The 23,035-nt window shown below is 40.5% G+C and overlaps 1 protein-coding gene across 1 annotated transcript; it reads left to right on the top strand.

Moving 5' to 3' along the window:
• The first annotated feature begins 628 nt into the window (after window positions 1-628).
• Window positions 629-21,100, top strand: LOC121901798 (neuronal acetylcholine receptor subunit beta-2-like). The gene is made up of 6 exons (XM_042418786.1): window positions 629-1,033; window positions 12,389-12,534; window positions 12,740-12,784; window positions 13,155-13,264; window positions 17,436-18,426; window positions 19,500-21,100. The coding sequence occupies exons 1-6, from the start codon at window positions 982-984 to the stop codon at window positions 19,653-19,655; spliced, it is 1,500 nt and encodes a 499-aa protein (XP_042274720.1). The 5' UTR covers window positions 629-981; the 3' UTR covers window positions 19,656-21,100.
• The last annotated feature ends 1,935 nt before the right edge of the window (window positions 21,101-23,035 follow it).

Genomic DNA, 23,035 nt, shown 5'->3' on the forward strand with positions numbered 1-23,035 from the left:
ACGTCATGACCCCCTCACCGCTCCCACACCCTGACCAGCCTCTTTGAGGGAAGGACTCCTTGCCACAACTGCAACCACAATGTGCTTAATGCAAATAAGGCCTTTACTGAAGACCTGCTTCCACACAGCTTCAGTCTTTTCATTTATTTTCTCATAATTTAACAGATTACAGAACCTAAAGAGAAAGTTTTCTTGTTTGTGGTTTTAGCCACAGCTTAAACAAAACTTCAATTTCCTGTAGCTGCTCCCTTCTGAGCGCCTTTAAAGTGCGTTTTAATTAACTTAAAGTGCATTTTCAATGAAGGCATTCGTTTGATTGGAGAAGATAAAGTCGGTTTCAGTGGCTGATGGGTATTAAGTGCCTTCCCTGAGGGGGATTTCTAACTGTTATCGCATCCTGTTTGTTGTCACAGATGTCAAACTCTGTCGATCAAGACGGCAGAGAATGAAACTGACGCCCGACTGGGGAGCGCACTGTGCGGGCAGGGCAGTGTGAGGACCGGGGCGCTTAAATCTTTTATCTGAAGAATGGCCGCTTCGGCGATAACAGGACTGGCGTATCCTCACTAGCTCCTGACCCCGTATTCCCGAAGAAAACGTCGTTTGCATCGCTCAAGAAGAAGAGGAAGAAGAAGAAGTAAGGGCGACTGTGTTCTCTGCAGCCGGTTTCCGCTGCGCACAATCACAGCTCCAGGACCAGCGGTGGAGTCGGTGCGCTCTGGCAGAAAGCATCCTTCCTCCTCATCTCTCTCGGCTCAGACAGCAGTCAGAGCTCCTCTCCATGCCTCCAAGCCGCAGCTACCGGTCGTTATCTGAGGAATCCCTTGCAATGAAACCGCTATAACCAACCTCTTTTTTTCTTTTTATTTCACTCTTTACTTACTTACTTCACACACAAAGCAGAAAAGAAAGAAACGCAAGCAAGAAAGACTCTTCATCTGCAAGTTTTCGTGTGTTTGTCGCACTGGAGGGGAGGAAGCGATGGCAGCCCCGGTGAAAGCAGCGTTGGCTCTTCTGGTTCTCACCGTGGCAAGTGAGTAATCCTTTCAAATCCTCCCGGAACGGGACGGGACAGTGGGGCTTGTACTTTGCGTATGGAGCTTCAGCCAAAGATAGGATCACATTGTTTTGAGGCGTCTGTTGTGAAATAGCACTACCTAAATGGGCTACCCATGCCAATTAATAGTACAGTGGAGTCTATCTTGAAATGAAATATCAGAAATCTAATTTAATATGACATGTGACATTTGCAACTCAGTGCCACTCCTTTAGGCAGAAGCTTAATCTCCTCTGTCAATATCTTTAATTGAATTTTGGGAAATGTTTTAGCTTAACACGGGATACCGGAAAACAGGCCAGTGGGGAAAAGTAGTGGCGTTTCCGTGCGTCAGATTGCTTTGGCACGTGATTTTTCAGCACGCCTCAATTACTAACTTGCCTGTCTTTGCACAACAAACCCACGAAGTCATAATGACATTGGTTTAAATGCACACGAGTGTGAGATTTGAGAAGTTTGCCTGTCATTTAAACAACAAATTCATTAACTATGTAATTTTAAACCATTTAGGACTGTGGTCTTCTCATGACTCACCGAGCTCTAAATGCGGACACACATGGGCGTTTAAATCTACTTGATGAAATCTCATAATGGTATTCTGTGGCCCACATCGTGCCTAATGACCTGCAGGATGTGCCAAGGCCCTCTGATGTTAATTACAGTCGGAGCTAAATGGACTGAATCCTTTCAGAAAACCATAACTTCTATCAGAAGATGTGGGAGCCTTTTTCTCTTTTGTTTCCATTAAATGAAGCAGTTTAATATATGAAGAGCTGTCCGTGGTCCTGAACCAGGCTCAGAATCAGGCACTGGAGGGGCATCCCACTCAGGAGCTGTCCATGGTGCTGTAATGGGATCTCACTGTGTCAGTGCATGATCTGCTGTGGCACTCAACAGGGCAAACCCAGGACCCAATGTCACTGCTTCCTTCAGTGAAAATAAATAGATTTTAGAAAGTTTTTCTCTGCCATAGCAAATCTGGACATACAACAGAAACGTGATCATTAGTCCTATTTAGGTTTAATGAACTCAGGTTGTTCCAATTAGCCAGTAGACAATTAAAAAGATTACAGTATGAGGAAAACAAAAACCTTTGCAAAATTGCCCTACAGGCCGTCAGTTCAAAACAAACTCTATTTAACACTACAATTGAACACAATTTTATCTAGTTCAGTATAGATCAAAGCACTGATACTTGTATCCCCAGCAGCCTAACCTGGACATGTTTCCATTAGAAATAAAGACATGTTGTGTGCAGATAATAGAAATATGGTTCTAGTAAAAACTTCCAGGATAAAATGACCCAGTCAGTTCAAAAGAAAGTCAGCCTCATTTTTGGAGTATTTTATGCAGCTTTGTTGCTTTCAAAAAGAGAAAAAAAGTAATTTATCTGTAACTATAAAACAAAGCGGGTAATTATTAATTAAACATGTTTTATTATAATAGAGCAGGCATAAACATTGGGAGTGAGAGGTGGTGTTATGCAGATGAAGGTCAGTTTTTACTTGTATTTGTTTTCCTGCAGTGCAATGCAGTATACTCCCAGAGACTTTTATTAATAAAATCCAAAACAAACACTTTATGAGCAACTTTGAGCACATTTGCTCTCAACATCAAGTACTCCAGTGTGAGTCTTCTTCCTATTGTCCCCACTACCTCCTTCCTTCCTTGCTACCCCTTTCCTTGACCCCTTTATGCCACTTTTTGCCTAACAGATCCAGAATAGAGGCATTGCATGACTGTAGTTCTGTCACTCCTATCAAACGTCACCCTGGCTGCTACAGTAAAAATCCAGGCAGCCACTTTGCTTGCATGTATTCTTTCAGTATCAGCTGCATGCCGTATAAATGCGTTAATGTGTACTACAGCTATCCCAGATTAGATGTTTTGCTCATTAAACACTTACACAATGCCTAGGAGTGCAAGAGGGGGGTGGGTGGGGGTGAGGGGGTGTCACATGCTATCTGCATTTAGCATGTTGCACGAAACCCTCACACAGCCCTGACTCTGCGACTCTGTTGCCCCTGGGTGAAACTTTCTGTGTGGGTGGGCGGAAATCTGCGGTTCTAAGTGTTAGCCTGGTGTTATTCTCAGGCTACTGCTGTTTGGTCTCACAAGTTTAAAACCAGCTTTCTCAGAACTGCACATGTGTGTTCAGTCAAGAAAGCATGTCATCAGTGAGTCAGCCCATCATAGTAAACTATTATTCACTGGGCTGGCGCACTTGATTGGATGTTGCTGCTCTTCGAGTGAGAGACAGACAGACGCAGATGAAGAGAAGAATGCAAGAGTGGGATGCATCAGGTGTACATTTACTTAGAGGAAACTGGTGCACTCTAAGTGGTTAAACATAAGAGTGGCACAGAGGGAAGCCATTTGCCATTGTTTTTCTTCTGTTCTCATCCTGCACATGTTCCTGTCACTAGTGAGAAGAAAGGAGCAAAGCGGGACAGAAAGACACGAGGGAGGGGTTGTGACAGATAAAAGAATGGTTGATTTTATCCTCACAGACATAAGGATTATCTGTGAAGATAAAAAGTTAGAGCCAAACAACCAACACAAACCCCGTGAGACACCAAACAGCACAAAAACTCTCAGATGCATATCTACTGCCTGAAAGTTTTTGTGAACAATGCCAAATATTTAGACGGAGCTTGACCATGTGGCTGTGAATGTATATGAATGGCATGTGGGTGTCTTTAAAACATGACTGACTTGGGCAGTATACTGAGCAAAGTCAAAGACAGCTGAAGCCTAAATTGTTTTGGCCTCAGAAAGGACACCCCAGATGGTAAGACACTGAATAATTTACTTTGTGAACCTCACTACCCTAAAAAACAACCTACAGGATGCAGATTTTGGGTGCATTTTCTCTCCGTACTCTGCACTGATGGCACAGCCTGTCCATTCATCCGCATCACCCAAACAATGAGAGTTTTTTTGTTGTTGTTGTTTTACACATTCTGTATGTTGTGATGGAGACTATGTGTTGATTTCAACTGGCCGAGAAAGACTAGGAGAATAATCTTCGATTGTGTTTGAGTCTCTGTGCTTGTGAGATGATGGCATTTTTATTTTAGCGGCAATGAATTATTGAGGTGTGGAGAGTGCAGTGAGGCGGACACGAGTGTGTATGTGTGTGTGTGTGCATACATGTGTGATGAGACCTGCTGGTAGACTCCCTAATGCTCCGTCTCTACTTACATCAACCTCATACACATCTCATTTTAGCCTCATCTACTGTTTTAGCGTTTTCTCTCAAACCCAGTACCTCACATCACTTTATACAGTCCATACTGTGCTTCTTCATCATCCTCGGGCCTCTCCACTAGTCACATGAAGTCATTTGTCTTTCACAGTTTATTCATTTTTTTGTGCTGGTTTTATTTTTATGCTTCCCTCTGTACATTTATAAGGCAATATGACGTCTCTTATTTCTTGTAGAGCAAACAGAGAAAAGCAAAGGGTGAAGCTGCGTCAGCAGCAACTTTTAAAAATGTGTGTTTCAAATGTTAACTTGATTTATTCAGCCACCAAACAGCAATCATTTCATAGATTTTGCGCAAAACTCTTCTTTCTGTGCATGTGTACAGTACATATGTGCATGTTGAATCTTTGTCTACAGCTAATGACATCTTCAGTTTTACTCTTTCAGCTAATTGCCACTAATTGTTCTATAGTTCAAGAATGTTCTGAATGTAATAAAATGTTTAATAACAAAAGGAGTGTTAAAACTGCTCAGGGGTTAGAGAAACAAACATTTCAGTCCAGCTCAGTATGATTTGAGAACAATTATAATAAAAATATCACTGTTTGTGAAGTTAGCCAAAATTAAGCAGTGGCCAGTTTAGTAGCAGAATGTGTTTTTCTGAGGAACATTATCATGCTGAGATCTTGGGTTGAAGGTGTTTTTGATATGTTATAATTTGAAATGCTATACTGGATGTGATTTAGTTTTTCTTAATAAAAACCAAACAATTGAAGCCATGACAACATCATCAAGATTATTTTCTCAGAAGACATCAGACAACTGTTTTCACAGGCTGAGCAGTGCTCCTCATGACAAGTAAATTGACCTTTATATGAGAAATCAGTGTATTGCTCCCTTAATTATAGTGTAATGAGAGTATATTTTCCCACTGATTCCTTTTGTTTCATTTTAGCAGCACAGATAATGATTATAGTTCAATAACTTCTTCAACAGGTTCCTCAGAATCCTCTACGTGTTATGGCCCCTCATCTGTTTATGACTCTGCTCCTTGGTGTAACAGCTCTTGCTTTTTAACAAAGCCTTAATCCAATTAACCAAAGCACAATGACAAATAAAAAGCTGAAAGGAACACAAAGAGGAAACCCAACAGGATTTATAGAAAGTGTGGTCTCAACTCCCAGGAAGCCAAAATCTCAAAACCACACCAGTTGCTTTTAATTAGTAGAAGAATAATGCATGCCATTATGCAGCAATTTGCACCCTTATTGCATATAAACGACTTATTATTGCCAGGCTGTGATCCCATGAATCACTGTGGCTCCCCAATCACTACCGTAATACGGCATGATCCGCCTTCATTTTATCAGATGATTATAGTAATCTGGGAATTGTTCTGTCTCACACTCCTTGATGTTGCTGTTGTTTGTTTTTGTGATGTGCGTGTGCGCTCTATTGTCCTCTTCACCTCTCATGTGTCTCTGTCTCTCCTCTTGGTCTAATCCTGACAGACAGAGCTCTGTGTCTCTCAGGACATTTACCCTCAGGGTTTAGTGTCATGTCATGGTTGCTCAGATGTTGGACACTTCTCCCGTCTCTTCCTCAGATGGAGGCCTGCTGGAGGTTAATGCAGAGTGACCAAGTGTAGCACATACCTCTTGAAAGTACAGTGCCTCTTCTTTTCAGGTTGATCCTGACATATATCAGAAAACATTTTTATCACGAGTATATATTGATACCACAGATGGCACCGCTGCTACAAAACAGTGTAAATAAAGTGCCAGAATAAATACTGAGACAATATTCACAGTTGTCCAAAGCTGCTAACTGCACAGTTTTCAGATGTCAGGACACATGTACATTGCTGATGTCAGATCAAAAGTGTTGGCAGAGCTGTATGAGTATGTTTGACTTTGCACAAAATTCTGGGTTTGGACAGTGTCAAACTCTCCAGCTTAAAGACCTGAAGGCAGTTCGAGGATGCAGACTATTACATCCAAACATATCAACCAGCAACATCTTTCTTTTCACTGAAGATGAACTGTCTATGGGCAGATTTCTCAGAACCAGAGCACCTCCAAAATCTAATTAGGTTTTTGCCGGTTCAAAACAAATAACTAGAAGCAGACATCACCGGCTGCACAGTTGATGAATAACAGTTTTCTCCATCACTGAGAGGTCAGCATGAACTCTTCCTACACCACACTGGATGAACGCTCCATTCGCTGAGTCGTCACTTCACTTCAGAATCACGAATGTTTGTCTCCAGCTGTAAATCTCATCGCTAAAAGCAAGCTTGCAAGATGAAGTCTGTCAGTTTGAGGCTTAAACTGTACACAAAACTTCATGAAAACATTTTGAAGATACAGTATGTTCCTGACAGATGTTTAGACAAAACATCAAGGTCAATCCTGATCTCTTTGGTGAGTGGATGAATATCTAGTGAATCATCTGTGAAGATTCTTCTCAATAATTCAGGTGGTTGGATGTATGGAGAAAGCTAAAACTAAAATTTTAGTTCTTAACTGAAGGAGCCTTTTGGATGAACAGCAAAACATTGCGAAACATCATTTAAAATTGTGGCTCTAATCCCTGAGTGATGATGATGTATTTTGGTGTTTGTTACTGATATTTGGAACAACTCAGGTAAGCAGGGTGCAGACTCAAAGCAAAGTTAACTGGCTCTTTGATTTAAGTCAAATTTGGTATCAGACAGACAGTCAGAACAGGCAAACATGTCCAAAGAGGCATAAACAGGCAAGCAAAGGTCCAAAAGGGTAAAAGGGCAAGTGTAAAAAAAAAAAGAAAACAAGGCAGCCACAGAGCAGATAACAGGAGAGCGTACTGGTCCAAAATGGCAGGTATGCACACTGTACATTCCGGAGCTGATGACTAATTGGGCAACATGGTTAACACTGTTGCTTCACAGCAAGAAGGTCCTGGGTTCGAACCTTGGCTGTCCCAGGTCCTTTCTGTGTGGATTTTGCATGTTCTCCCCATGTTTGTGTGGGTTTCCGCAGGGTGCTCTGGTTTCCTCCCATCATCAAAGACATGTATGTAAGGGTTAATACTCTTGTCAGTGCCCCTGACCAGGGAGTTGGTCCACGGGCACTGCACTGCGGCTGCCCACTGCTACTAGTGTGTGTGTATAGGATTGATCAAATGCTGAAGATGGGAGCAGATGTGGGAGCAGAGGGGATGTGGAGCTCAGGTGATAAAAACTGACAGGAATACACTGGAGGGTATGAAATGACAGGAAATGTTAATGACTATAAGACTGACAACACAGGGAAAAAAAAGAAAAAATATTAATTGGCTGCTGCCATGACAGATGTAAAGTAAATGAGCTGCATTTATGTAGCTCCTTTCTAGTCTTCCGACCACTTAAAGTGCTTTACACTACATGCTAACATTCACCCATTCACACACACATACACTGATAGCAGAGGCTGCCATGCGAAGTGCCAACCTGCTCATCAAGAGTTCTAATGTACATACACATGCACACTCACACACCGATAGCACAGCCTTCAGGAGCAATTTGGGGTTCAGTATCTGGCCCAAGGACACTTCGACATGCGGACTGGAGGACCTGCTCTACCTCTTGAGCCACAGTGTTAAAGATAAAAGCAGAACTTAAGTTATATTACTAAAGATCAGTAAGATAACTTAAATAACATACTTTTTGAAGATGGAGGCTTAGTACTTTTGGTCGAGATATACACAGTGTTGACCTCTTATCTGTCTTTTCCTTACTGTTATCATCATCCTCCGGTTCATACTGTCCTACATGCTGGAAAGCCACAGCCAACAGTCATGCCAAGAAAGGTTTATTTATTTCAAAAAAGGCTGTCACAAAATGCCTTCCAGAAATCCAGGGACATAAAAACAAATAAAACAAAACATTACAAAAACAGAATAGAACGGAACAAAAGGCTTTTCCATTTACCGAATGTTCACCCTCTCAGAGAGACAGTAAATATTCAGTCATCCTTAAGAACCCTCCCTCTATAGAGAGCAAACATGGCTGTGAAGAGCCTTTGATGTTTAGTGTCAGTTGTCCTGCCGACTGTTTTAAATGAAAGTTTTAATTGGCCAAAAGAAGGGACTTTTTTTCACAAGTTTAAAATGTATGAAAGGCTGGCAGAGTGTTTTAAACCCACTATCACTGAAGCTCTGTGACCCAGTCAGACATTGTTCTGTGTTGATTAGTGAAATCAGCCCTGCGGTGACTCTTTGTGTGTGTGTGTGTGTGTATGTGTGTGTCTGCTCAAATGTGACTCATTATCGTCATATGAACTGGATATCGCGTGCATTGTCAACATGTAATATATTCATTGTATAGGAACAAACAGTGTGTGTGTCTACTAGTGAGCCTGGCTTTGAAGTAGGTAGGTATACCATATTTGTGTGTGTATTTATGTGTTGGACTGTTGCTAAGTACGCAATTACATCTGATCTGTTTGTGAGCATGCATACACACACACACGCATACTCTCATTACTCTCATTACACACTCATTACATCTGAGCATGTGCAGCATGCTACATTGCAGTACCAATTTGGTGAGACCTTATAGCACGAGATTTAAACATCGCTTCACCAACTTACTGCTGCTCTGGGCATGTGTGTGTGCCTCTGTTAATGTGTTTGTTTTCCCATTATGATCTCATTCAACTATACTGATAATCCAGAGTAGGTCTGCAGTGATCAGGAAGCTGGCAAAGTAGCCGGTTGAGTCTGTTTTTGTTTCATTTCCTCTATTGATTTCTGCAAGAGCTCTGAATTACCATACAGGCCACAACAAGGACATGAAGAGGATGTTAGAGGGGCAGGTGCCCAAATTCTTAAAAGGCGATTTTTTGCAAATAATTACATATGTATATGCCTGGAATGACTACTTTTGCAACACTGTTAAAGAGATATTGAAATGTATGTATTTAAAACAAACCCAGGACTGAGATTGGTTCAAACACTGCTACATGACAGTTAATTAATGATACATTCAAAGAAATTAAGTGTATTTTCAGTAAATTCTCCTCACATGTTAACCAGCCCAACTCTTACCTACTGTAGCCCTCTGACTGACATCCTCACTTGCAGAAGCTCTACTGCTGACGAAGATGCACTTCCTCTGGCTGCATGGCTGCCTCTCTCGCCTCTTACTACCTCTCCACAGAAGGCGTAACTACTTCAATAATAACAGACAATAAGAGGATGCTGATATTGTATGGCTAAGATACTATTTCTATGTGCCAACAAATTTGTTTAATATATTTCACATAACATATCATAATACTGAGGCTTGGAAGACATCATGCATTTAAGCCACAGTTCTAAAAAGCAACACATAAGCTTTAGATGAGGTGTATTAGAAACTGGTTTATAAAAGATTTTAACAGTTAACATTCTTTCATCCTTTCTGTCTCTCCCTCCAAAAATACTGAAAAAATACTAAAAAAAAGTGCTTAACTATTTGCTTAAATATATAATGACATTTAGTGCACAGTTAACATTCATTTACTGTCCTTGTACAAATATTCACCTGTTGAGCAAACATAAGACAAAGATAAGATAAAATACAAAGAAAGGAAAATGTATGCTTACTGTACATATAATCATATATTAGACGTTACTTTAATGTCTGACATTAGCAACACAAACACAATGACAACATCACTGCTGACTATAGTTAATGCAGATCAATTTGACACTAAAAACTCAGATTGACACTGAATGCACCTCATTGGCTGCTTGTTGCAGAAGGAGGGAAACATCCTTAATTTCGTCATATTTCTTATGTGTATCATATCGTTGATATCTTGTAGCTCGTGGTGGATAAAGATGCATACATTTTTCACAACTTTATACCTAACTTAAACAACTTGGAGAAATGTGTTGCATGACAGGATCCATACCCGCTTTGCATCAGATGTGCAATGACAATAATAGTATATAGTACATAATATAAGAGTATGCAGTATATAGTATATACTAATAGTATAATACCCCCTGAACATTAGTTCCACGCTACTGAGTTCTGTCAACTACAGTCATTTTACCTTGTGGTAAACTATACTAACATATACTTATATAAATTCTCTGTCAGTTACACTCAGAAACAAGATGAGGTACTGAATATATTGTTGTGTCACGCTGGATGTAAAAGGAATTTATTTATTGATTTATTAAAAATACCCCAGAAACCCCAGAAAAAGGGCACTTTCTCTCTAGGGGCCAAACGGGCAGGCGCTCGAGCCCCCTTTGAGGTCTATCTGTGCACATGCCTAGGCAACAAAGTACGATGTAATGCTCAAAATAAGGTTAATGAAGTTAATAAGATTCTCTAGCTACACCAAACTTTAACTTCTGTTTGCAAGTGCAGATTAAATGCCAACATGCATCTTTTGGCGCTGCACAAACCTTCCAATGGTTCTCTAGTCCTTGTCAAGCCTTAAGGTGTTCACACACTATTTAATTGTGCAATTATTTTTGACATTTTTGACATGTTAACTTTTTCAACTGCACTCAAACATACAGTACGGTATCTAAAATTGTAAAATTGTGATACCTCCTTCAGATATGATCCATCCCATCAGACTGTAAAGCTGGAAAGTTGAACACAAGGTCACAACTGATTTATAAACAGCTGCTCTGACATGGACTTCTACCTACGCACATCTGTACGATCAAATTGAGTCAGTGGGAGACCTCCCTTTTCATGTGGCCCCAGGTGTTTAGTCACCATATCTAATCATTTGAGACACACACATTATGCAATGTGAGGTACCCTCAACACCCCATGTTAGTCTGATACGAGTGCATCGTCTCAACACTCACTCCACTGAGATGATGAAATTAAGGAAGTCAAAATCAGAGAGCTGGAATATTTTTTTACAGGCTGTGGTTTGACATTTTTGGTATGGCGTCCAACAGAATGAGATTACATAACAGCCAGAGGATATTTTGGCCTTATGAAATAGAATAAGTTGGATTTACTGTATGAGATCTCCATGAGGCTTTGACAGTGGAGATGGGAGAGATGTGGGATATGTTGCTGTTTGATGCTAACAAAGTAGTGGTTTTTTGTTGTTTTCAGATTTTAAAATGAAGCAGTAGATGCTCATTTAGCCTAAAATATGGACACACAGTCTCACAAACATTTTCCAGTTTTAAGGCCTTAAGGTGATGTGCTAATAGAACAGACGGGAGTAGGAGATTGGCTTTTTATAGCACACACAGCATCTCACCTGTGCAATGTCACATTGTGTGAATTGGACACATTTATTGCTTTAGGAAGCACTTCAGGAAGGGGAAAAAACAAGGGAACATTTAATATGCTAATGATAGTATGTTAACATGTTAATTGTGAAATGCTAATGTTTAAGATTAAGTGTTTAGTACTTTAATATGCCTCAGGTTAGCAAGATAATATATTTAGCGTGTTACTGTTAGTGGAACATAATATAATGTAACATCATTATGTTAGGATGCTAATTTCCTTTTAGATGTACTATATCATGAACTGTGATGGACGAGTGAAAAATTTGGCCCATCCTCAAGTTTCAAACATCCATCCATGGTCACGTCAAGATAAATGCATTCATGTGGTGTCAGCATTTGGGATGATTGAGTAATGCTTTTGTTATTGCATTCTAAGATTGTTTCCCCCATTGCTATCCTTAAATGAAAATTAAGCCTAAATTAGTTATTTTAAGGTGTTACATATTTTTGGTGCTTCATTAACAAGCTCCTAATTATTGTCTGTCGATATGCAATAACAATGTCAATAACGTGAATCTCATTGGACAGAAGTGTTGGACATAGGCTAGCCAAACATTTGCCACGGAGAAACAACAGGTTTTCATTCCAACAGGCAGGCTCTCCATGGTACATCCCCCCCCCCCCACCCCCGTCACGTGTTGGCCCAATGTACATTGTTGGTGTGGTTACAAAAAAAAGAGTGTAAAACTGAAATCTGTCTCAAGCTTTTGCAAGAACCATATCTCATCTTGTCTGCATTATCTCACTTGACCACACCAAGGACATAAAGTACATGTTACTGGTCCTGGTCCATTGTGCGTAGCTGGTTTCTTACTCTGTATTATTCTGTATGTGTGCAGCTGCCTTGTGTGCAGAGGTGGAGGAGCGGCTGGTGAGTCACCTATTGTCATCAGAGCGCTACAACAAGCTGATCAGACCAGCTGTCAACAACAGCCAGCAGGTCACCATTTACATCCAGGTGTCCCTCGCCCAGCTGATCAACGTGGTGAGGAAACGCATACACACACAAGTCCAAATCCACGTTCAGACTCATAGAGGCATATTCTACTAATTTAAGATAATTCAAGAACACAGATGGTGGAGATTATTTCTACTGACAGGAGTGAGTTCAGCCGCTGCCTAAATACTGGAGCCATCTTTTAGCCATCCACATCCTGTATGTATAAACCTTCTGTCTGTGTGTGTTTCAGAATGAGAGGGAGCAGATCATGACCACCAACTGTTGGCTCACTCAGGTTTGTGTCCCTGCTTGACCTTTTGTTCTTCTTTCGATGTGTGTTTATGTTTGTGAGGTCAGGCCATGTCAAAACACAACCTCTTAGTGGCTCAATAAGTGTCTGACTCGTATTAATCATTAGTGCACACACACAAAAATATATAAAGATACACCATCATGTATCTGCGTCTTTTTGAGGGACAGGTTGAATATGCAGAGGTTTTGGTGAAAATGTTGCTGGTTCGCTGATGCGTTTAGCTCATGGCATGTAGAACAAATATGTCAGCGAACAGCTGGTTCGTATCTGTGCGTGCAATTTTGTGTGTATTCTTCATATCAGCTTTGGTGATTTTTGATGCATGTATTGTATTTTCATTTATCCTCATCAGGTATGGAATGACTACAGATTAATGTGGGACCCTGATGAGTACGAGGGAATCAAGAAAATCCGCCTCCCGTCACAACACATCTGGCTCCCAGACATTGTCCTCTACAACAAGTAAGGCTGCTTATGTGTGTGTGTGCATGTATAGCTGTAAAACTAAGTGATTAAAAGAGGATCAGACAACAAAGAGCAACTTATTCAAATAGTTACAAAAGCCCATTTTTCTAAAATGTTTTTCATATCCTCTTACGCTTCCTATCCTCTTATCTCTCCTTTTTATCCCACTTGTCACCTTTTTTAGAAAATTGAATACAATAAAAAAACAATGTTAACACTGTTAGAGGTGTCTGCAGATAGTCTCATGATGATGAGTGGTCTTTTAAGGGATGAGAGATTACAGAGAAAAAGAGATGGGGAGAGACTGAATTAATGATGAAGTCTGCAGGTAAGGCAAAAGAAACAGGGTGATTGTAGATCCATTATGAAGGATTTGACTTTTTTTTGAATGACTTCTTTTTAGGGAATTTGGTCACCTTTTAGGACTGAAAATACTTATTCACAGAAACTCTATAATCTTTAGCTTTCCATTTCAGTTTATAATAAATCTGACCAAAATGAGGCTACCAGTGAACATTTATTATGCAGCTGTGATTAGATTTCTTCCATATCTGTTGGGTTTTCTTCCTCTTCACACCTTACACTTGAACATTTGAGCACATACAAGCTACATAGACAGTAAAAATGTTTCAGTTTCTGACACAGTTCAGCTGCATTTCACACTATAGAGCTGGATATGTACATTAAAATAATACAGTCACATTACAGCCTTAACTATTGATCTTTTTTAATAGAAGTCAATGCACTATAATACCCCGACTGCACGCTCAATCTTAAAAGCACTGTTACATTGGACAACAGGACAACGTCCCTGCACATTATTGTGTGTTTTTGCATATTGAGCACAAATGCTTAAATCACTGATCTGAGAAGACCTTCACTTTGTGTAAACATCAAAAATCATCTTGCAGCTGTATAAAATGCCTGCCAGTGAAAATCAATACATGAGAATCCCAATGCTGTAATACGTTCATTCAAGGGGAAATTAGCCCTGCTGCCACTGAAGTGTTAGCTGACAGACATGAAGGCTTTTGGGCCTCACCTCATCTGTCGCCCATATAGGTCAACACCTGGGTCTCCTTTCCATCTGCTAGTTTCTTTAAGGTGAATTGTATACAATAACTGGAGGCAATTTAGTTCCATGGGACTAATGAGTATATCACCTTGTGTCATGGTTGTTAACTGTTGCTATTTTATTTACCCCTCAGTAAACAAAGCAAAGACACAACGCAAGATCTAATGCAAAAACATGACATTTAGAATAAAATCAGCGCTAGAATACTGAGACAATTTTAAGCTGTGATTATGCAAAATTTGTATACATGGTGCTTTGATTTGTCAGTTTATAATGAGGGAAAGTCAGCCATCAATTACTCTAATTAATATGAACAGCCACTTTCAAAATGTAAAGATTAGAGATATCACAGTTCTGTGCAAGCAAGGAAAAAGCCTAAAAAAGCCTGTAGCAGCTGGACTATTAACTGGTACAAATTAAAGCAAGACCCATATAGTAGCTTTTTTGGAGTGTTCAATCATATCACATGATCTTCATCAGCAGTCTACAAAAACACTCAAATAATCCACAATGGCTAATATATTTCAAGAAACTCAACTTCTCACAATTTATGGTATTAACATTTTCCAAATGCATTTATATATATATGATACAATCAGACAAACATCTAATCTTCATCTTCCCAAACATCTGACAACCAGAGGTCAATTTTCAATCAGATCCAGGGTCCAAATTTGACCCTATTATCTGGGAAGGCTGAGAAGTCCTTAAAGTGCCCAGAAAAGGGAAAGATCTACAATTCCAAGGTAACTTATCAAACTCCATTTGCTGATGAAGACGATGTGATATGATCAAAAGCTGCAGAACAGCCACTAAATTAAACTGGTGGTGTGATTGTTATTTCCATGGTCAGGAATGAACTTTAAACCTGACTGAGATGGTTTAACAGCCACAGATGTGCAGACACGCAACATTTTTGTTTTGGTCAGCAGTGTTACCCCACCGTTTATACAGGGTTTGTAGGCATTAAACTTTTACGAACACAGATTGCTGGTCAGCTAAAGACCGCTTAAAGACCTTACTGGCTTAAAAAGCAAATTGATACGAGATGATCAGCATTACTTTATGACTTCATGTCAAGGTCTCTGGCACAGTCAGAAGCAGGTGGGGCCTCTGCATTTTTAATTAGTCTGCATATTCACGCCAGCCCCAAAGCATTAGAGACTGAGTGTGATGGCTGGATTCCTGACCTACTTTATAATTGATAGGCCACTTATGTATAATGCATCACCTGCAGCCTTCGTGAGATAAAGAAAAAAAGTCAGTCTCAGCAACATTTTGGGGGGGTGGACAGTTGTTGCCATGTTGCTAGGAGTACAATACAGAGCTTTTCCTTAGGGATGATAAACACATCCTGTAACTTTCAATACATATAACTGTTGCATGTGTCACCTCTGCAGACACACATGTCATGAAAGCAAATTCTCAACATGCCATCAGTTAGACTCAAATAAATGTTTTCTTTTGATGACAGTGCTGCAAAACAGATTCAATCCATGCTCAGTTGCACTAAGATGATGAACTAGCTCAAGATTGTAATGGATTTGACAAATTATTACATATATTTTAAGAAGTGACATACAGTACAGAGCCTGTTGGGGCGTTTTCAGACCTGCACTGGTTAGTTCAGTTGAATTGGATGAATGTGGACCAAAACAATTGTACCGAGACCCTTTGTGGATGTAGTCTTGGTCAAGGTGTACCAGGCATACTGTGAAGGTTGAGCTAAATGGCTCCCATAGCAGAGTGCACTGGATAATTGAAATCATCAGTTGCTAGCAGCAAACCAGAGAGTGAATGACGGTCCGATTGGGTCCAACCTGGACTAGAGCTAATTATGTTCTTTCTCCTGCCCCAGGCAGATCTGACCTATGAGAGGATTGATCATTCTCATATGGCTTGTAGTGATGCATTTTGATTTGCTTGGATTTGTGTGAGAAGAAAGTGAACCACAGAGAAAACGTGCCAAATTTTCCAACTCATCCACTGATTCGAACCAGAACGAAGTATAGTTTCAGAAATGCCCTTAGTGAGCAGTGTAATGGTTACATAGTTCAAGCAGAACACTGAAATCGTGCTTGCATTGGCTGATTGGCGCCAGCTGCTTCATTCATGCTTCACGATCGCTGGTTCATTCTCCAGCTGCTTGGCTACCAGCTGACAAGTGATGCCCAATCATATTCATGTAAGTGTACAGCAAGTGTATTACCCTGCTAATACGCATGTGCCAATGCTGTTTGCTACTGCAGCACCCTCTGCCACCCCAGCCACTTTGTATCGTTAATTTGTTGAAGTTTTTATGTATGTTTATTCTCTCAGGAGAATCCTCATCACTGCTTAGATTATCTGAGAGCTCCCTCAAAGAGAAGAGCCTTTTACACCAAATCTAACTGCATAACCATTTACTATAAATGGTCAATTCCTCAATATTCCTCAACAGTTCCTCTGACTGAACTATAAATATTTTTGTTTTAACAATGTTTTTTTTTTCTTTAAAAAAAAACAACCAAAAAAACTTCCATCCATGGTAGCAGGCTAAATAAAGTAGGTCAGACACTCTTCTTCCCAGTCATGTCCATCAGCTACTCCTGAAAGAACCCTGAGGTGTTCCCAGGCCAGATGGGATATATAATCCCTCCAGTGTGTTCTGGGCCTGCCCCAGGGTCTCTTCTCAGTTGGATGTGCCTGTAATACTGTTCCTCCACAGGGAAGGATTAAGGAGTCATCCTAAACTGATGCCCAAACTACCTTCTTTCAATGCAAAGGAGCGGTAGTTCTAGTCAGAGCTCCTGTTGGGTCTCTGTAAATGAAAGAGTACGGTCTAGACCTGCTCTCTGTGAAAAGTGCCCCGAAATAACTTATGTTGTGATTTGGCGCCATATAAATAAAACTGGCTTGACTTGACTTCCAGATGTTTGAGCTCCTCACCCAGTCCCTGTAGAGTTACTGCATTTCTAAATATTATGTGGAAGATGATAATGATGTGTATTTCAATGAGTGAGAGATCTTTGAATAAGATTTGTCAAAATCTTTACAGTTATCATTTATCTTTCTTCTTTCTTTTGCTTTTCTCCCACCTTTTCCTGCTCTTAGTGCTGATGGGACCTATGAAGTCTCCTTCTACTCCAATGCTGTGGTCTCCAACAATGGTGAGGTGGCCTGGCTTCCACCAGCTATCTATAAGTCAGCCTGCAAAATCGAAGTCCGTGACTTTCCCTTTGACCAGCAGAACTGCACCCTCAAGTTCCGCTCCTGGACCTACGACCACACTGAAATTGATCTCATCCTCCTCAGTGATTTTGCCAGTCGTGATGACTTCAAACCCAGCGGTGAGTGGGATATTGTTTCACTGCCTGGACGCAAGAATGAAGACCCTGATGACATCAGATACCTGGATATCACCTATGACTTTATTATCAAGAGAAAACCTCTGTTCTACACCATCAACCTGATCATCCCTTGTATCCTGATCACCTCTCTGGCTATTCTGGTGTTCTACCTCCCATCAGACTGTGGCGAGAAGATGACCCTCTGCATCTCTGTCCTCCTGGCCCTTACTGTGTTTTTACTCCTTATCTCAAAGATTGTGCCACCTACGTCTTTAGCAGTGCCTCTGATTGGGAAGTACCTGATGTTTACGATGGTGCTGGTCACCTTCTCCATCGTCACCAGCGTTTGTGTCCTTAATGTGCACCATCGGTCCCCCAGTACACACACCATGCCTCCTTGGGTTAAGCGCATCTTCTTGTACCGACTCCCTTCCTACCTCTTCATGCGGAGACCTGGTAGCTCCAACATCCGTGAGAAATTTCGAAAAAAACACCAGCAGCGATCGTACTCTGACCAGAAGCTGCGTGGAGCGGATGGGGGGACTGGAGGCTCTGCAGGAATGGCTGATTCCTCCTCATCCTTCTTTGTCAATGAGGAGTCGGCCAAACGCTATGGCTGGAAGATCAGCGACATGTCAGAGAACACAGAGTTCAGGAAGAGGATGACGCTCAAGTGCAACATTGATGTGGAGGATGCAGTGGATGGCGTGCGCTACATTGCTGAGAAGATGAAGACTGAGGATGATGATGAAGGGGTAGGTGTTTCACAAAAGTGACTGAATGTGTGCACTGAAGTGTGTATGAGTCAAAACATAACATACTGATTGCCATGAAATTTGCTGCTGTTGTCCATGGTTCCCAGAGGAAGAATTCTCATGACTTTGTCTATCCCTTGAATTCCCATCTCTTACCACAATTATGTAAAATTATACATTTACTTGATGGATTGGCATAAATTCACACATTCATGGCTCCAGACAATGTATCCTAAACCACAGATTTCTCCTTTAGCGCCACCAAAAGGTTCAAATTTATGGTTCAGAGTGAAATGTCTCAACAAATATTGGATGGATAGCCTTAAAATTTGGTACAAAGCATGCTAACATGCTAAACAAAGATACTGAAGTTGATAAACTGTATACCCTCTAAATGTCAGAATGTTAGCATGGTCATTGCAAGCATGTTAACATGCTAACTTTGCATTTAACTCAAAGAACTGTTGTGCCTAAGAACAGCCTCACAGAGCTGCTAGCATCTCAGTAGACTGTCACAGTGGAATCTGTGCATATCTGATTGTGTACATATTGTTAATTATTTGTGTTTCAAATGTTTGTTTTCTAGCCACCTATGTTATGTGATGGGTTTCATTATGTAATTATATCATAAGTGTTTGGTGAATTATGAAATTGTTTTTGGAGTGAGAGCATTCTTGTCTGTATCACATTCAGTCACTTTGTCTTTATGCATATTTTTAAATATTACACAAGATTGTCATTTGTACTAAGTTCTCAAATTAACTTTGATTTCTGCATTTGATTAGATGCAAAATTTGTCACAGCATGAGGAAAAAACAAACCCAGCTCTGATACATTGTGCCTGCCCTCAGAGCAAAACCTTTAATTCAGTGACTTGAATTTCTTGAATTCATACTCCTTAGTATTATGTCACTGCTGTTTCAGCCACTAAATAAAAAGTACCAAAGATGAGAATTCATATAAAAAACAACTTTGAAACCAGATTGAATTGAATTCAGTTCACTTTAGTTCAGGAAGGTAAACACAACAATGGTAATATTTAACATCAAACTTCTCTCTCTTTCTCCCTGCAGATCATTGAAGACTGGAAGTACGTAGCCATGGTGATCGACCGTCTCTTCCTGTGGATCTTTGTGTGTGTATGTGTGGTCGGGACAGTCGGTCTCTTCATGCAGCCTCTGTTCCAGAGTTACAACACCCCCATTATTGATGACATGGACCATAACTGAAACCCGATTCCTGAACTTTGATCTCAACATGACCCAGAAATCAACTTTGAGTCCCCCCAGAAACAGAGCTCTGATAACATTTTAACACATGAACTCACACGTCCGCCTCGCACTGCACTCTCACTGGGAAATGATAATAATGCACTTTAGCCCTCTTCCAATACTTGCTCCCCTCCTTACTTCCATTACCTGCCCTTTTCATCCTCCACTTAACCTGCCATCCTCTGCTCATCTGTCGCCCACAGAAGAACCAGGATCCATTCGCTTTTGGTGAACTTATAGGATAATTCTGGTGTATTTCAAATTTAGTCTAATTTTTGTAATTTTGGCCATGATTCTGGTCAGTTGTAACACTGTATTCACCAAGAGATCTGGGAGTGTGGCAACATTGCTGTCTCTAAACCTTCAGGTTAGCCAAACATATTGTATAAGATTATTGCCAAACTATCTGTTGTAAACATCCATCACAGTTAAGGTGCTGTTCCTACAGTATTACTTTGACCTAGGTTCTTACCATAGTTTTCCAACATTCACTTTATTCAGAGATAAATAGATAATCTAGTTTAAATAGATAATCTAGTTTAAATACATAATCTAGTTGTACTGTTGGCTGGTTGGATGTTGTTGTAGCAGTGCTAATGAGTCTCTAGAACTTAGCAAATATATGGCCAAAAATACAATAATACAGCAAGTCCCAATTTGTAATAAACCAGAATTTTATTTTAATTCAAAACGTGAAGTGAAAAGCACCATTTAGTAATCATGCTCTGTCTTGGTTATCAATATAGCCCTGCAGTTCACCAAGAATAGAAATGTAGCAATTTTTAAAGAGATTTCTTTACCTGAAATGGTTGAATTGAAATTGTATTGTCTCCTTGTCACTGTTCACAAAAGGTTTACCCAACTATCAGCAACTCAGGACATGATTTTTTCTTTCTGTTTAGGCAAGACTCAATTTCACGCTTTTCTACCATACTCCCATATCTCTCTGTCGTAATCGCATCTTGATGGCCCCGATAAGACATTATGGAGGCTAGCATGCATAAAACAAGGCTCTTTACCTCAAAGAGAGAAATAGCCCAAAGATGAACAAAACCACACATAAGCAGACAAGCACATTCTGCAGATAAGGGCCTCACACTAACAGCACACCCCTGATGAAAAGATGATTCCCTTCTGTGTAGAGACATAGAAGATGATCACCTCCCTGTGTCCTCACACATACTGTACAATTCTAATATTTGCCTTGAACATGAGAGCGAGAGGGGACACAAAACAGCTTGTGTTCTAATTGTTGTATTGTACAAACGATGGATGAGGGGTGTGGAAGGTACCCAGCCTGTTTTTACCCTCACACACTCTGGCCTGACTGGATTGACTGATCAAATCTACGACAAGCTGCTGTTGTGATGTTATTATACAGCTGTGTTTTGAATGAGGGAAGGACGCAGCAATATAGTGCTTAAAAAATACAAAACTTAAAACCAATGACCATATGGCTGTTGTTGCTCACCGTGCTTCTTTTAAAAAGGTACAGTACGCTGGTTTCATCAAAGCAGTGCTCATCAGCATCCATCACCAAGGAAACCAGCAGCAATAATATTGTACAGTATTTTATACGCACTGACCTGGAGGAACAGTCTGGCTCTTCACTTGCTTTATCTTCCATCATATTGTATGCTTGATTACTGCAGTCTACTCTCAGAGACATTACTTTAATCTGTGTCCAGCAATTATTTCTAAGAGGAATTATAACCTTTCACTGTCATAACACACTCATCCGTCACCGCTACCAATGTTAGCCAAGGAAAAAGTGTACTGTACTAATCCAGCTGTATTGATTTCTTTCATCTCAAATACTTTGTTTTCTTGGTGGATGGGATGAAACATGCTTTTTTGTTCTTCCCACTGGCCAGTCATGTTGCGTGACTTGTTGAGTTTTGTCTGTCTAGACAATAAACGCTGCGAATTACAGGAAGGGACTGTGATGGGACCTGACCTTTGTAACTGGATCAATAAAGGGAAATGAATGCAACATGGTAAATGGTAAATGGGCTGCATTTATATAGTGCCTTTTGAGTCTTCCGCCCATTCAAAGCACTTAACACTACATACCAACATTCACCCATTCATACACACACACATTCATACACTGATGGCAGAGGCTGCCATGCAAGGTGCCAACCTGCTCATCAGGAGTTCTAACGCCTCGACATGTGGACTGGGGGAACTGGGGATCAATCCGCTGATCTTCCAATTAGTGGATGACCTGCACTACCTCTGAGCCACAGCTGCCCCAACAAGCAGATCTGATGAATCACATGCACATTAATTGGTCATTTTATGCTGCAATCTTTCATTCAACATTATAAACATTTTCTGTATTAAGCTCCCTTTGAGGCATTTCGTTGTCTCCTCTGCCTCTCTTATTTGATATGTGTTTGAGGTGATTTGACAAACACCCTGTTCAGGAGCTGACAAAGTAAAAGCTCAAACATCCTCCAGGCTCATTTCTCGCACCTCACACATTTTTCAGCCACGTTGAGATGATTCAAAACTAAGCATAGTCTGCGGGCATTTGGCATTTTGGACAGAAGTTTCTGGAGTGCATGTGTATGCACTCTCTCTATATGTGTGAGAACTATCCGGGGCCAGGGATAAATGTTAGTCAGCTGACTTAGGCTTCATTAGATAGTCTTGTATCCCCGGGGTTTGTAACTTCGCCTTCTGTTAGTTTAAGACGGCAGTGAGGCGGTATGACTGCTAAAGGGACACAGCATGTGAACACACACATGCACATGATCATAAATCTGGAAAATCGTATGTGTTATGATGCTTCCTCACTCTTTATCAGTTGGCAGCTGCTTCCTAAAATGTGACATGGGCCTAAAAAGGAGCCAGAAGCATCACATAAAGCTGGCTATTTGTTGGTCACATGCCATTGCTGATCAAATTTCACTCACTCTAACTTCTTTTAAGTTAAAGTTTGCGGCATATTTATTGTAGCAGTATTAGTATTATTCATAATTGGATTATCAGCAGCATTAGCTAAGATTTTAAAATGGAAAATTTCCAAATTAGATGTAATTTCAGTTTCTGTTGGCGTCTGCATGGATGTTACAAGATCCCTGATGATTTGTTTTTCCAGAACCAACAAGAACATGAGCTGCTGTTTTCCAGTAATGGCTGATACTTCCAGAAACAATACTACTGCATCTTAATTTTCTAGCAAACACAACATCATGTCAGTCACACACACGCACACACTCAAGAGTCAAAATGTGACATAATCCTACAGATGTAGTGACAGCCATTGAATTGGAGTTGGGTTTGGCAATTATTACTCATATTTGTACCCCCGTCCTCCTCTGTACATGTTC

Source organism: Thunnus maccoyii, chromosome 8 (genome assembly GCF_910596095.1).
Source record: "Thunnus maccoyii chromosome 8, fThuMac1.1, whole genome shotgun sequence".
Classification (NCBI taxonomy): Eukaryota; Metazoa; Chordata; class Actinopteri; order Scombriformes; family Scombridae; genus Thunnus; species Thunnus maccoyii.

What these genes read in the sequence shown, in the direction of transcription:
- LOC121901798 (XM_042418786.1), top strand. Translation starts at nt 982, where the DNA reads ATGGCAGCCCCGGTGAAAGCAGCGTTGGCTCTTCTGGTTCTCACCGTG. An exon ending in TCTGGTTCTCACCGTGGCAA is followed by an intron (nt 1,034 to 12,388) that starts GTGAGTAATCCT and finishes GTATGTGTGCAG; the next exon opens with CTGCCTTGTGTGCAGAGGTG. An exon ending in CCAACTGTTGGCTCACTCAG is followed by an intron (nt 12,785 to 13,154) that starts GTTTGTGTCCCT and finishes TATCCTCATCAG; the next exon opens with GTATGGAATGACTACAGATT.